Raw genomic sequence first — 13,296 nt, 5'->3', positions numbered from 1 at the left:
ATTTAATCTTCTTGTATTTGTGTTTTCTAGATTTCTCATTTCATAAGATTGTGGTTGGAAAAGATTGATGGGATGAGTTTGATTTTTGAATTTGTTGAAAGTTGTTTTGGGTTCATTTGGGAGAACGCTCCACGTTCACTTGAAAAGAACATGTGTTCTGCTGTTTTAGATCAGAATGTTCTGAATATATGTTAGATCCATCTGGTCCATTGTACTGTTCAAGAGTATTTCCTTCTTGATTTTCTATTTGGATATCTATCCATTGATGTAAATGGGGTGTTAAAATTCTCTATTATTATTGTATTACTATGAGTTACTTTATCTTATTAGCTGCTGTCATATTAGGTGCATAAATATTTATAATTGTTTAAGTCTTGTTGGATTATTCCCTTTATGATTATATAGTATCTTTTTCTGTTACGTCTTTGTTTTAGTCTATTTTGTCCAATATAAGTGTTTCTACCCAGCTCTTTTTCCACTTCCATTTGCCTGATTAATTCTTCTGTGTCTTTTGACTTTCAGTCTGCTTGTGTCTTTAGGTCTGACATGAGTCTCTTAGGCAACATATAGATAGATCTTGTTTTTTTATTCATTCTATTACTGTTTGTCTTTTGATTGGAGCATTTACTCCATTTGCCTTCAAGATAATTTTTGAAAGTTTTGTACTTAATTGTCATTTTGTTTGTTTCATGGTTGTTTTTGTAGTTCTTCTCTGTTCCTTCCTTGTTCTCACAGAGTTTGCTGGCTTTCTTTAGTGATCTGTTTGGGTTCCTTTTTCTTTATTTTTGCATGTCTATTACTGGTTTTTGATTTGTGGTTACTGTTAGATTTATATATTAACCTATTTTGCATGTAGATCGGAATCTATATTAAGTTGATCACTACTTAAGTTTGAACTCATTCTTTACTCCTGTCTCTACCTACCCTGTATTTTAGGTATATGATGTCATATTTTACATTCTTTTGTGTATCCCCTTACTGATATTTATAGATCTACTTCATTTTACTGCTTTTTGTGCTTCCAACTTTTCTTCTACTTAAGGTCTTTTCCACCCAGAGTGGAAACATTTCTTACAGGGCTAGTTTTTCGGTCATGAATTCCTTCAGGTTTTGTTTGGGAAATTCTTTATCTCATCTTCTATTCTGAATGATGGCCTTGCTGGATAGAGCATTCTTGGCTGCAGGTGTCTTTCTTTCAGCACTTTGAATATTTAATGGCCCTCCCTTGTGGCCTCCGAGGTTTCTGTTGAAAAATCTTCTTATAGGCTTATGGGTTTCCGCTTGTATATAACTGTTTTCTCTTTTGTTGCTGTTGAAACTCTCTTTTTATCACTACTTTTTGCCACTTTTATTACTATGTATCTTGATGTGGACCTTCTAGAGTTGATTTTTTTGGGGATTCTCATGTGCCTCCAGAATCTGGATTTGCTGACTCTCTCAGGTTTGGGAAGTTTTCAGTTATTTAAATTTTCTGCATCCTTTTTCTCTCCTCCTGAGATCTTTATAATGTGGATATTATACTCCATGGTGTCACTGAATTTCTTTAACCTTTCATTTTTTATTATTCTCATATTCAGTATGATTTCTTTTCATTACTCTGTCTTCCAGCTCACAGATCCATCCTTCTGTTTCATCTAGTGTGTTTTTAGTTTCACTTATTGAATTCTTTGTCTCTGACTGGTTCTTTATGTTTTCTGTCTCTTTTCAGGGTCTTACTGAGGTCCTCCAGTCTTTTTTCAAGTCCAGTAGGCATCTTTATGACTGTTACTTTAAATTCCCTTTCAAAGATATTATTTATTTCCATTTGTTTATTAATCTCTTGCAATGATTTGTCCTGTTCTTTCATTTGGTGCATAGTTTCTCTGTCTCCTCATTTTGTCTTTGTTTCCGTGTGTTAGGGAAGTCAGCTACATCTCCTGCTCTTGCAGGTGGTGGCCTTATAAAGAAGAGGTCCTGTAATGCCCTGCATTGCAGTGTCCCATGTTCACCAGAAACTGGCTCTTGAGGGTGTCTAATACATGTGTTGTATGTGCCCTGCTGTTGTGTCTGAGTCGCTTTTGCCTTTGGCCCAGTTGTCTGCAGTGGTTCTCCCTGTTGGCTGGATTTGTCCCTGTGTTGTTAGGCCAATCTGGTGCCACATTGGGCTTGAGTTGAGTCAAACCAGTTGTTTGCCAATAGCAAGGAACTCCGTGTTACTTTATGTTGTTCCCTGAGAAGCTTTCATTGGTGGGAGGTGCCTGTAGGCAGACCTGCTGTCTGTTCCAAGTCCATTGTTGGTTCCACATTTGGAATGGTTATGTTCCCCTCTCTCGGGGCAGGAGTTACTTTGGAGTTCTGGTACCTCCTGTTGGGGCTGCTTGCACAGGCCAGGCCAGTGGCAGGTTGGAGGGGCAAATCCACAGAAAAGACACAGGGGCAGGACAAGCCTTTAGCATGTTAATTGGAGAATGTTCATGCTGCACACGCTCCTTTATATGCCCATGTGTCTAGCCTGGGCATTGGGAGAGAAGAAGTTGGACCTGCCAGCTCTTTTGTTCTTAGAGAAGTCTCCTAAGGATCTCTGCCCCTCTAGCACTTGTTCAGAGTTTACTTATAAATGTCTTTCCTGTGTGTTCCAGGTGGTTTTCAAACTGCTGCATCTGTGCTATATCTCAGTAAATTTGTTATGCTATCTCTTTAAGGGTGGGGACTCAGTTTACCTTGGCAGTTCTGGCCCAACCAGCTGATTTTTGAAGTTCCAAGTATTGAGCTTTACTGATTGTAAGAACTCCCAGAGTAGTCCTTCTGGTTTTGAAAGCCAAATGTTAATGGGAATTCATCTCCCTGATGCCTGGCATGGGGTGTGCTTCTTACCTTTCTCTGTGCCTGCAGTCACCCTCCTTACTGAGGACCATTTTGTCAGTCGACTTGGCTCTCAAACGCAACTCCCACCCTTCCTACTGTTTGCCATATGGCTCTTCCTCTACATTTAGCGATGGGGAGAGTATGTTTTGCCAGTCTTTGTGATGTTTTCTGGGTGATTTGCACTGGTGTGAGTGTTATCTAGGTGTATTTTGGAGACAGGGTGAATTTAGGCTCCTCCTACTCTATCATCTTCCCTCTCTCACCTGTTCTCTTCTTTTTTAATGTTTGTTTATTTGGTGTGGGGCGGGGGCGGGGGGGGGGAGGTTCAGACAGGGAGACACAGAATCTGAAGCAGGCTCTAAGCACTGAGCTGTCAGCACAGAACCTGACATGGGGCTTGAACCCACAAACTGTGAGATAGTGACCTGAAGTCAGAGGCTTAACCACCAGGTGCCCCCTACCACCTGTTTTGAAGAGGCTTGATAAAATATCTCCCTGATTGTGTTTTTGATGTGTTTGAACATGTTTATTACATATTTTGATGCTATGTCAATAATGCTTATAGGTTTGTGACTTTAGGTCTTCAAGGTAATTAGTTCCTCTTTTTTGAATTTTACTACCTTGATATTAACTGATATGAATATGCTCATACCTTTTTTAGAATTTGTGTAATCTTTTTTATTTTATTTTTATTTTGAGAAAGAGGTACAAGTGAGTAAAAGAGAGAGAGAAGCAGAAGTGGGGCACAAGCTCACCCCCAGTGGGACTCAAGAACTGTGAGATCATGTCCTAAGTCAAAGTCAGATGCTTAACTGACTGAGCCACCCAGGCACCCTGTGTAATCTGTTTTTAAAAAAAAAAAAAGAAGAAGAAGAAAGAAAAAAAAAAGAAACTTACCGTGGGGGTGCCTGCGTGGCTCAGTTGGTTAGGTGTCTGACTCTTGATTTTAGCTCAGGTCATGATCTCGCACAGTTCCTGAGACAGAGCCCAGCATCAGGTTTAAACATTTTAATAAATAACAAATGGGAAAAAAGCTTACTCAGAAATGCAAAGAAAGGGTCAATTACAGAGCATTCTTAGCCCCTCAGGTGCTCCTCCTGTGTGTCTTCTGCAGCATATAAGTAAATATGAGAGTCTTTATAATAAGCATATTTCATCTCCTATGTAATAATAGGAAATGGAGTATGTGTTTTAATCTTTAGCTTCTTTCAGATATACTTTCAAAACTTTACTCATCTTTCATATTTGAAGAGTTCATAATCCTTAACATTCTACCCCAGCAAGTTAAGACATTGATACCACTATCCCACAAATTTTTATACTTAGAATCTTTCAGGTTTTGTAGAAAAATCTAAATCTTACTGTTATTATAGAGGGTACTATAACACTTGGAAAATAAATAAGTTGGGAAAATAAATAAGTTGACAAAATTTGAGGATATTTTGTTGCTTAGCTTAGTTTCCTGTATCCTGTTGTTTTCCTTTGTTTTTATTCACTATATTTTATTCTTTAAAAAAAAAAAAAAGAACCTCCTTGTTCAGTGCATAATCAATTGATCAGTTATGATTTTTGGTTCCAGAAAATTTATATCACTGAATTTTGACTAAAGTTATTTATTATAGCTTGTATTGTTGGAAATATATAGTTTGATACTTATTTTTTCCTTAATAGGTTTGTTCTCTAAAGTTGTAGGATTTTTCTGTAGTTTTTGGAATTTAGACATTTCACCAGGGTCTCTTGGGGCATCTCTTTATTAACTTTTAAATATGCATTTTTAAGAGGCGGCAGAGGGAGGCAGAGACAGGATTGAAAGCAGGCTCTGTGCTGAAAGCAGAGAGTCCAGTGGGGGGCTTGAATTCAAACTGAGATCATGACCTGAGCTGAAGTGGAATGCTTACTTGACTGAGCCACCCAAGCACCCTTGGGGCATCTTTTTAAATTATTCTTTAAAGTACTTGAGGTAGACCCTTTCAATCTAAAGAGCTGTGCCTTTATCTTAGAAAAATTGCCTTGCTTTAATCGTGCTTTGTCCCTTCCTTTTTTTGAGTACTGTTTTAGATGGTTTTTAGACCTTCTGAATTTATCTTCTGTGTCCTTTCTTTCTCTACACGTGTTTGTGGTTTGTTTGGTGCTGCTTTCTAGGAACTTGGTTATCTCTGACTTAATTTGAGGTTTAAATGCTAAAGTGTTTTATAATGGTTAACTAATTGTTATAAGTGTTTTTAGTTATCATTACTTTTTCTTTTTCTTTCCTTCTTTTTTTTTAAGTTTATTTTGAGAGGGTGAGAGTAGGGGAGGGGCAGAGAGAGAATCCCCAGCAGTCTTTGCACCGTCAGCATAGAGCTTGATATGGGCTCGATCCCATGACCCTGGGATCATGACCAGAGGCAAAATCAAGAATTGAATGCCACTCAGGTGTCCCTATAATTTATTATTGCTAAGTCAATAATATTTTCACTTCTCTTCTGAGCATACTAATTTTATTCTGTTATTAGATTTTTCCTCATGGTTTAGTACTCTTGGTATTTAGCACACCTTTTTCATGGGACTGGTTCTCCTTGTGAATGTACATGTTAATTGATCATGGTTGATATTGAGCAGTACTGGTATCTAGAATGTATCTCCTAACTGAAGAGAAAGCCCCTCTTTTTCCAGCCTTAATAGCAAGTTGAAGTTAGAGGCATCTTTTACTTGATCTTTGGATCAAGAAGGAAGCACCTGTAGATTTAACATCTGTTCTGTATGAAAATATGGATTGTCATCTGGACTGACTTTCTCTGTAATTTTTGTTGGTTCATTGAGGTCACTCCTGCTTTCTTCCTCTGGCTCTTAATACTCATTGAGGGAGTGTCTTTGGGGGCAGCCATGTGAATTATCCCAGTGAAGTGGAAAAGTGGGTAGTCTGTTTTCTAGATCTTTAATTTCAGTAGTGTTGTAACCTCCCCCCCCCCCCCAAGAACTCTGTGTCTTCTGTTACTTAGTTTTGCTAGGAGGGGTGCCTGGGTGGCTCAGTCAGTTGAGCATCCCACTTTGGCTCAGGTCATGATCTCACAGTTCATGAATTTGAGCCCTGCTTTGAGTTCTGTGCTGACAACTCAGAGCCTGGAGTCTGCTTCGGATCCTGTGTCTGCCCCTCCCCTGCTTGTGCACATTCTCTCTCTTTCAAAAATAAACAATCATTTAAAAAAAGTTTTCCTAGGAAGCTCACTAATTTGGAGATCTGTTTGTTTGCTTTTTGACTCGTGCTGCTGGGATTTCCTGGGTTCTGTTTAGTTAGTCTCCCTACCCCCTGCGTTTAAAAAGATGTTTCCAGAAAATCTCTGATGCATGTGTGAATTTTGTTTTGGTTTAAGTTGGGTTATATAGGAGGTAAGGGTATGAGGGAGCTTAGCCACTTTTTCATTTTCTTGTTTTGTCATGGAGTTCAATGAACATTTATAATTTTCGCAAAGAATTTGATATAGAATCTAATTAAGAACCTTGTTCTTGGGTCCCCTGGGTGGGTCAGTAGTTGGAAGTTTCTAATATAATATTTAATTTTTCTTTTCCAGAATGTGTTGCTCTTAGAAAGGATCATTTATATTATTACTGTAATGGTTGATTGCATTGACTTCTCACCATATAATATTAAATATCAACCAACAGTTAAATGTAAGTACTTTTTTTAGTTTGTTCCCCCAGTATTTGATAAACATGACTGTCTAAACTATTAAGACAAATCCTAATGTTTTTTCTGTCCTCATTTTACCTACTTTTAATGTTGTAAAGCCGTGTCCTACAACTTTGTTACATAATTGTGATACGCTCTTGCCCATGCTCACAGCGTCTCACACTCTCTCACACATGCTCGCGTACACACACGTCTTTTCCTTTTTATAACACAGAAAGATCAATATTATCCTATTTAAGAGCTCATGTAGTAGGAGTGATTTTACTTGCTATCTTACACAAGGGATTATCTGGGCAGGAAAATTTGATGTTTGTTAAAATGTTATTATAAATCCCATTGCTTGTATGTTAACATTTACTAGTAAAGACCATATCTGCCACGTTTTCCACTATAAATTAGAGTGCCTGTGATTAACAAATTAATGCTTTGTGGCAGATTATTTGAGACTGTATAAATACTCTTTTTGACAGCCAGCTTTCACTCATGGTTATATCATCCACTAATGCTGTTTGCCTGAAGCACTAAGGTTACTAGAGGAAGGGTTTGTTGTTTCATTTAATTATGTTAAATTGTCAAGATGCTTAGCTCCTGTGTCTTTAATTCTAAAAGCTGTCCCTATTATTTATCTCATATTCATAATAAATAATTTTGCAGTTACTGAGCATTATTAGACACTAGTCCCTTCCAGTTGCATATCGCATCCTAATGTAAGATAGAACTTCCTTTGTCCCATTTATTTTTTACCACTGAGCTTCTGTTATTCAGTGGTTTATAATTCATTGCTATTAATATTTATGCTCATGTTGACCTCTTTGTTACATGTGTTTCCATTTATTTTGAGAACTTTGGCATAAGATAATCAGGCTCATTCTGTACTTGTCCCTCCTTGAGCCTGGAACCAGACATATTTCGAAGAAACACAGTTCCTTTTGCCGAAGATGGCATTCAGAAACCGAGAGCTAGTCATTGTGACTAAGTTTTCACTGCTTTTGGGTCGTCTTGCATAGACAGGTGCAGAATAGGTGTCACCTGATTCATGGGCTATCTTCTCAGCCTTAACATCCTGGTCTGGAATTTCTGGGAGGCCATTCTAATTTATATGCATCTGGAAAACAGATTTCAGAGAAGGAGATTTTCTCATAAATCTGAGCTATTTTACTTTTAGAGACTGTATTCTTTTAGGGAAATACTAAATTTTGGACTGTGTCTTGTTTTGTGTGTGTGTGTGTGTTTTGACAAAAGAGGATTCATCCCTATAGAGAGGTATCTGAAGAGAGACAATCTAGGAATGGTAGACAGGAAGTCGGACAGTGCTTAAAGATACATCTTTTTCTTTACATCTAGCTTTTTTTCCTGTATTCTTGCTGAGGATTTGGATGTATAATTTGTTTAATGTTGTTTGTAGGGTTCAATGTATTATAGATGAGCCAGGAAGCAATAATTTCTAAGGGAATTTTTGTTTTGAAAACTGAATTTTAAAATTTAATTTTGGAACTTACATAATTTAGCACTTTGCTACAAATCAGTTTTGAAATTCAGAGGGTATAAAAACTTGAAACGCATTTTATAATGCCTTAGAGAAAAGACACCTACTTTTCTGGAATTCTTCTAGATCTGCCAAATAGTTTTCCTTTGTCTTTGCTTCTGTTCTAAAGATGCTATTGTAGTAGTGTTGATCCACTAATGGCATATCATTTTAAGATTTGTGAGTATCATTCTACAGAAACATGTATATAACAGTATCTATCATTTAAATGAGATAAATATAAGGATGTACAATGACACTTTTCAAAGTACTTGAATTCTAATTAATTCAATTTTATCTTAGCACCGCAGAGACCTTCAGATTGGTCCAAAAAGAAGAAAGAACCTTTAGGGAAATTGGCTTCTTTATTTAAACTTATTGTGAAAGTGATCTACTCTTTCCACACTCTGAGCTTCAAGGAAGTACATTCTGACACTCTCCTGACTATTGGGAACTCAATCACCAGTATTCTTTCCAATGTACTTGGACATATTTCTTTGCCTTCTATGATCCGAAAAATATTTGCAACTTTATCAAGACCTCTGGCATTATTTTATGAAAACTCAAAGTAAGTATTTTTTGACTTAATAGCTTTGAATTAAATGTCTTAGATCTAGGCAGCAAACTTTGGCCATTATCACCGTGTGGTTACAAATGGTAATCTTTACGGTTTAGTGAAAAGGATAATATACTGTGTTGTGTTAAAAAGGTAGTTCAAATCATACATAAATGAAGGTAGAAATTCTTAAGTTTTTACTTTGGTGTGGTAGTTAACCCTTTTCAAAAAAAATTGTTTTTCATGAGAGAGAGCAAGTGGGTGAGGGACAGAGAGAGGGGGAGATACAAAATCTGAAGCAGACTCCAGGCTCTGAACTGTCAGCACAGAGCCTGATGTGGGGCTTGAATTCATGAGCTGGGAGATCATGACCTGAGCCAAAGCCAGACACTTAACTTACTGAGCCACCTAGGCACCCCTCAACCCCCCTTTTCAATTTAGTGCATATCTTTTTAGATTTCTTAATACAAACAAATTACACCTATTAAATGTATGACGTATATGTAGAGTATTTGACATGCTACTTTGAGATTAAGTATGTGGTATGCCCTTAATATATTATATCCATCTTGCACGATACATCTAACAATCTCATTCTCTGTAATGTCTCCATAGGGGTCCATGAAACTTTGTGTCCAGTTTTCTGTTAGTGGACATACGTGTTTTTCTAGCCTATTCACTCATAACAGTTTTATAGTTGAACATACTTGTGCATACACCAGTGTCCTCATTTTCTACTACTTATGCAGAACAAGGCCCTAGAAGTCAAATTGTTGGTATAATGATATACACATTTAAATTTCTGAATTATCCTACAAAAATGTTTTAATTTACATTATCCTTTACATTAGAATTGAAGCAAACATTGCCTTAAAACAAACCCTAAAATATCCCAAATAGCATACTTTTTTAAAAAGGAATTTGAAAAGATTCCTTGATGTCTTTTTTAATCAAGCATATGTAGTCCAATCATAACTGTCCATCTTTTTTTAAAAATTACATTCATAGAGAAAGTTTTAGGAACAAATTTTATAAAGTACAAAGTAGAACCTCAAATACACTAACTTTTTATACATCTTTTAGTCCTTAATTAGCAGAAATAATGTATGCTTTTTAAAAAAGGTACAGAAACAAACTAGTATTTTGAGGTCTATTCCAGATGTTTTTCTGTGATCCATTTTTTAAAGATAGGTTTGTTTTATGCTTAATGTTTGATAATTTGACCTTTTTTAAAGTTAAGGTTTGGGGTACCTTATTATAACATTGCACATGTCTCATTTTTATGGCTGCATTATGTATTTTTAGACTTTCTAAAATATAAGTGGTACTCTTGTGTTTTTCTTCCCAGGCTTGATGAAGTTCCTAAAGTGTATAGTTGTATGAGCAACAAGGTAAAAATAGACAATTGTCTATAAAACATAGTTTCATGAGGAAATGTTAGATTCAGATAGTTGTCTTCCTTACATATAGTTCTGATTTTTAAAAGGGTCATACTTTCAATTTTAAAGGACATTTAGTAACATAACATGGACACATTCACAAGATAGTTTTTTTTTAAGAAGGATAATGTGTCAAATTCATAGACCTTATTAACTCTTATCCCTTTACATAGGAGAGCATTTTTAGGTAAAACTTGTGTAGCCAGCTATTAATCTCTGTTCAGGAGAAAACAGTTTTTCTGTTAATGGAAAATAAGCTTGATATAAGATCTTGTATCAATAATTAATTTCATCTGACAGTTTGTCAGTTTATAATAAACATATTTAATTAAGGAAACAGGTGCTTTAAAAACCAGTTGAACTTTAAAAATTGAGTTAGTAATGTTGTGAGTTAATTTATAATTCTTTGTGCTTTTATTTTTCCTTTTTTAAAAGCACATTTCCAAATGTTCTCCTAACAAAATTTTCCTTTTCCCTAGTTAGAAAAGCTACTAGGAGAGATAATTGCTTGTCTACATGTCAGCTACACGGGAGCTTACGACAGCGAACTTCTTGAACAGATCTCTCCGTTATTATGCATCATATTTTTGCACAAGAATAAACAGATTCGAAAACAGAGTGCTCAGTTCTGGAATGCCACATTTGCTAAAGTGACAATGTTGACTTATCCTGAAGAGTTAAAGTATGCTAAAAACCTATTTCATACAATTAACTGTTATATGTAAATTAACATTTTTTGTTTTAAAATAAATTTTCCTTAGAGGAACCATTGCAGAGGATTCCTCAGTTGAAATGTTATTTTTGAGTATATGGTAATTATTAAGGCTTGTTTGGTTTACTTTGATCCTTAGAGTAACCTTAGTTTTAGGAACAGAAAAAGCAATTTAAAATTTTCCTTAATAAAGAAATGCAAGTGGCAGGAAATTGATGGTTATTAAATCTGGGTGATATGTACATTGGAATTTAATGTAAAAGTCTACTTTTGCTTGAAAATTTTGTATGATAAAAATTTGGAAACTTTTTAAATAAGGAAATTTGGAAACTGAAGAATTTAACAAAGAAACTAAATACTGTCTACATTTCTCCCAGTTTTTTGTATATAGAGTGAGAAAGTCTTTAAATTGGATGTATTTTGTCACTTTAAAATTATAACTAAAGTGTTCTTGTTAACATATCATTGGTATTCACCAGTATTACTTGACTCAAGCTATATATGTTTATGTACTTTTTTAAAGACCGATATTAAGACAAGCCAAACAGAAATTTCTGCTTCTCTTGCCTGGTTTGGAAAACGTTGAAATTATGGAGGAATCCAGTGGTCCATACTCAGATGGAGTAAGTTAAAGTTTTTTTCTTTTACTTTTCAGTGGTGTTGGTGTAGTTCATTTATTGGATTTTGGTGTAACATAGAAAACATAGAATATTTTACTAACTTAAGTAAAATTTGAACATAAATGCATCATAATATAGGATTTTTGTATTACCTTTGTTGTCTGGATTGAATACTTTTTTTTTATAACGGAAAATTTGTACCTCTTGATCCCTTTTACCAGTTTTCCTTTGCGTCCACCTGATCCCACTTTGGTAACCAGCAGTGTCCTTTCTTTGAGTCTTTTTGTGGTGTTTGTTCATGTTACATTTTAGATTCTGTTAGTGAAATCATAGTATTTGTCTTTGTCTGAGGCTTTACTTAACATAATATCCTCTAGGGCAAGATTTCATTCCTTTTTATGAGTGGTATTTCATTGTGTGTATGTATCTTCTTTATCCATTTATTTTTCATTGATCACTTAGGTTATTTCCATATCTTGGTTATTGTAAATTATGCTTCAGTGAGCATGAGGGTGCACATCTCTTTGAATTGGTGGGCTTTGGGGGGGGCGGGGGGCTTGTTGGATAAATACCCAGAAGTAAAATTGCTGGATTGTATGGGAGTTCTATTTTTAATTTTTGAGGAACCGCCATACTGTTTTAGAGTGCCTGTGCTAATTTACATTTCACCAACAATGCAAGAGTTCTTCCCCTTTGTCCATCTCCGTCAACACTTGTTAGTTTTTGTCATTCCCATTAATAGTCACTCTTAATTGGTATGAGGTGATATCTGATGTTAGTTTTGGTTTTCATTTCCTTGATAATTAGTGATATTGAGCATTTTCTCATGTGCCTGTTGGCTATCTGTATATCTTTGGAAAAGTACCTATTCAAGTCCTCTACCCATTTTTTATTAGGGATTTTTAAAAATATTAAGTTGTATACCAACCCCATATCATTAGTATGATTTACAAATATCTTCTCCCATGAGATAGGTTGCTTTTTCCTTTTGTTGATGCTTTCCTTCATTGTGCAAAAACTTTTTCATTTGATGGAATTAAATTTATTTTAGCTTTTGTTGCCTGTTGACCTGAAATACTTTTATGATTTAAAGTATTAAATTTCACCATAGATTCTCATGTAAATAGTCATTTTTGTTCATTAATCTTTTTTGAACTATGGCATTTCATATGTATTCTTTTGCAAATGTTGTAACTATTATAATACATGGCTAAGTGTTGCTTTAGATAAACCATGAATAATAATTACTGGTCCATGTCTTGGACAAGAGCTACCCTTGGGGCACCTTAGTGGCTCCATTGGTTAAGCGTCCGACTTCGGCTCAGGTCATGATCTCATGGTCCGTGAGTTTGAGCCCTGCATTGGACTCTGCGCTCACGGCTCAGAGCCTGGAGCCTGCTTGGGATTCTGTGTCTCCCTCTCTCTGCCCCTTCCCAGCTTATGCTCTCTGTCTCTCTCTCACACAAAAATAAACATTAAAAAACAAAACAAAACAAAAAAACAAAAACAACTACCCTTAATTTTCTCAATTTTTTCCATCAAATCCCTCATTCCTTCTGTCAGAAAAACATGTATTTGCTGTCACATACCGACTTGAAACAAAGTTACTTTGGCTAATAATACTTAAATACTGTCTGAGGACAAAGAGTAAGGGCATGGGTACTGCATATCCATGGAGCACTACATTCTTAGATAACTTTGTTTCTATCCAACAACAAATGGAGTCTAGTGTTCTTTGTTTAGAACCTGTAAGAGAGAAAAGTTAACTAATTAAGTATTCTAGTTTTAGTTCTTGGCCTACCATGCATGCTTTATTGGTTGTATGATGTTTAAAGTTTCATGGCTGTGATTTGTTTTTCTTAGAAATATTTTCAGTGATTGGAAGGGTCTTTGAGTCCAGTAATTTGATTCACTTTTAGTATTTATATGA

General features: G+C 35.6%; 1 protein-coding gene across 4 annotated transcripts in view; it reads left to right on the top strand.

Moving 5' to 3' along the window:
- The window catches only part of RIF1 (replication timing regulatory factor 1), a 64,411-nt gene that overhangs the window by 37,748 nt on the left and 13,367 nt on the right, over positions 1 to 13,296 (top strand). For all 4 annotated transcript variants that reach the window (XM_029934596.1, XM_029934597.1, XM_029934595.1 and 1 more), the window contains exons 21-25: positions 6,396 to 6,495; positions 8,343 to 8,607; positions 9,944 to 9,986; positions 10,514 to 10,716; positions 11,270 to 11,369. In XM_029934596.1, the coding sequence (XP_029790456.1) occupies positions 6,396 to 6,495; positions 8,343 to 8,607; positions 9,944 to 9,986; positions 10,514 to 10,716; positions 11,270 to 11,369 (711 nt within the window). The remainder of the gene's footprint in view (positions 1 to 6,395; positions 6,496 to 8,342; positions 8,608 to 9,943; positions 9,987 to 10,513; positions 10,717 to 11,269; positions 11,370 to 13,296) is intronic.

The sequence above is a fragment of the Suricata suricatta genome, chromosome 3 (genome assembly GCF_006229205.1).
Source record: "Suricata suricatta isolate VVHF042 chromosome 3, meerkat_22Aug2017_6uvM2_HiC, whole genome shotgun sequence".
NCBI classification, from domain to species: Eukaryota; Metazoa; Chordata; class Mammalia; order Carnivora; family Herpestidae; genus Suricata; species Suricata suricatta.
This window is presented reverse-complemented; position numbering and strand designations above follow the sequence as displayed.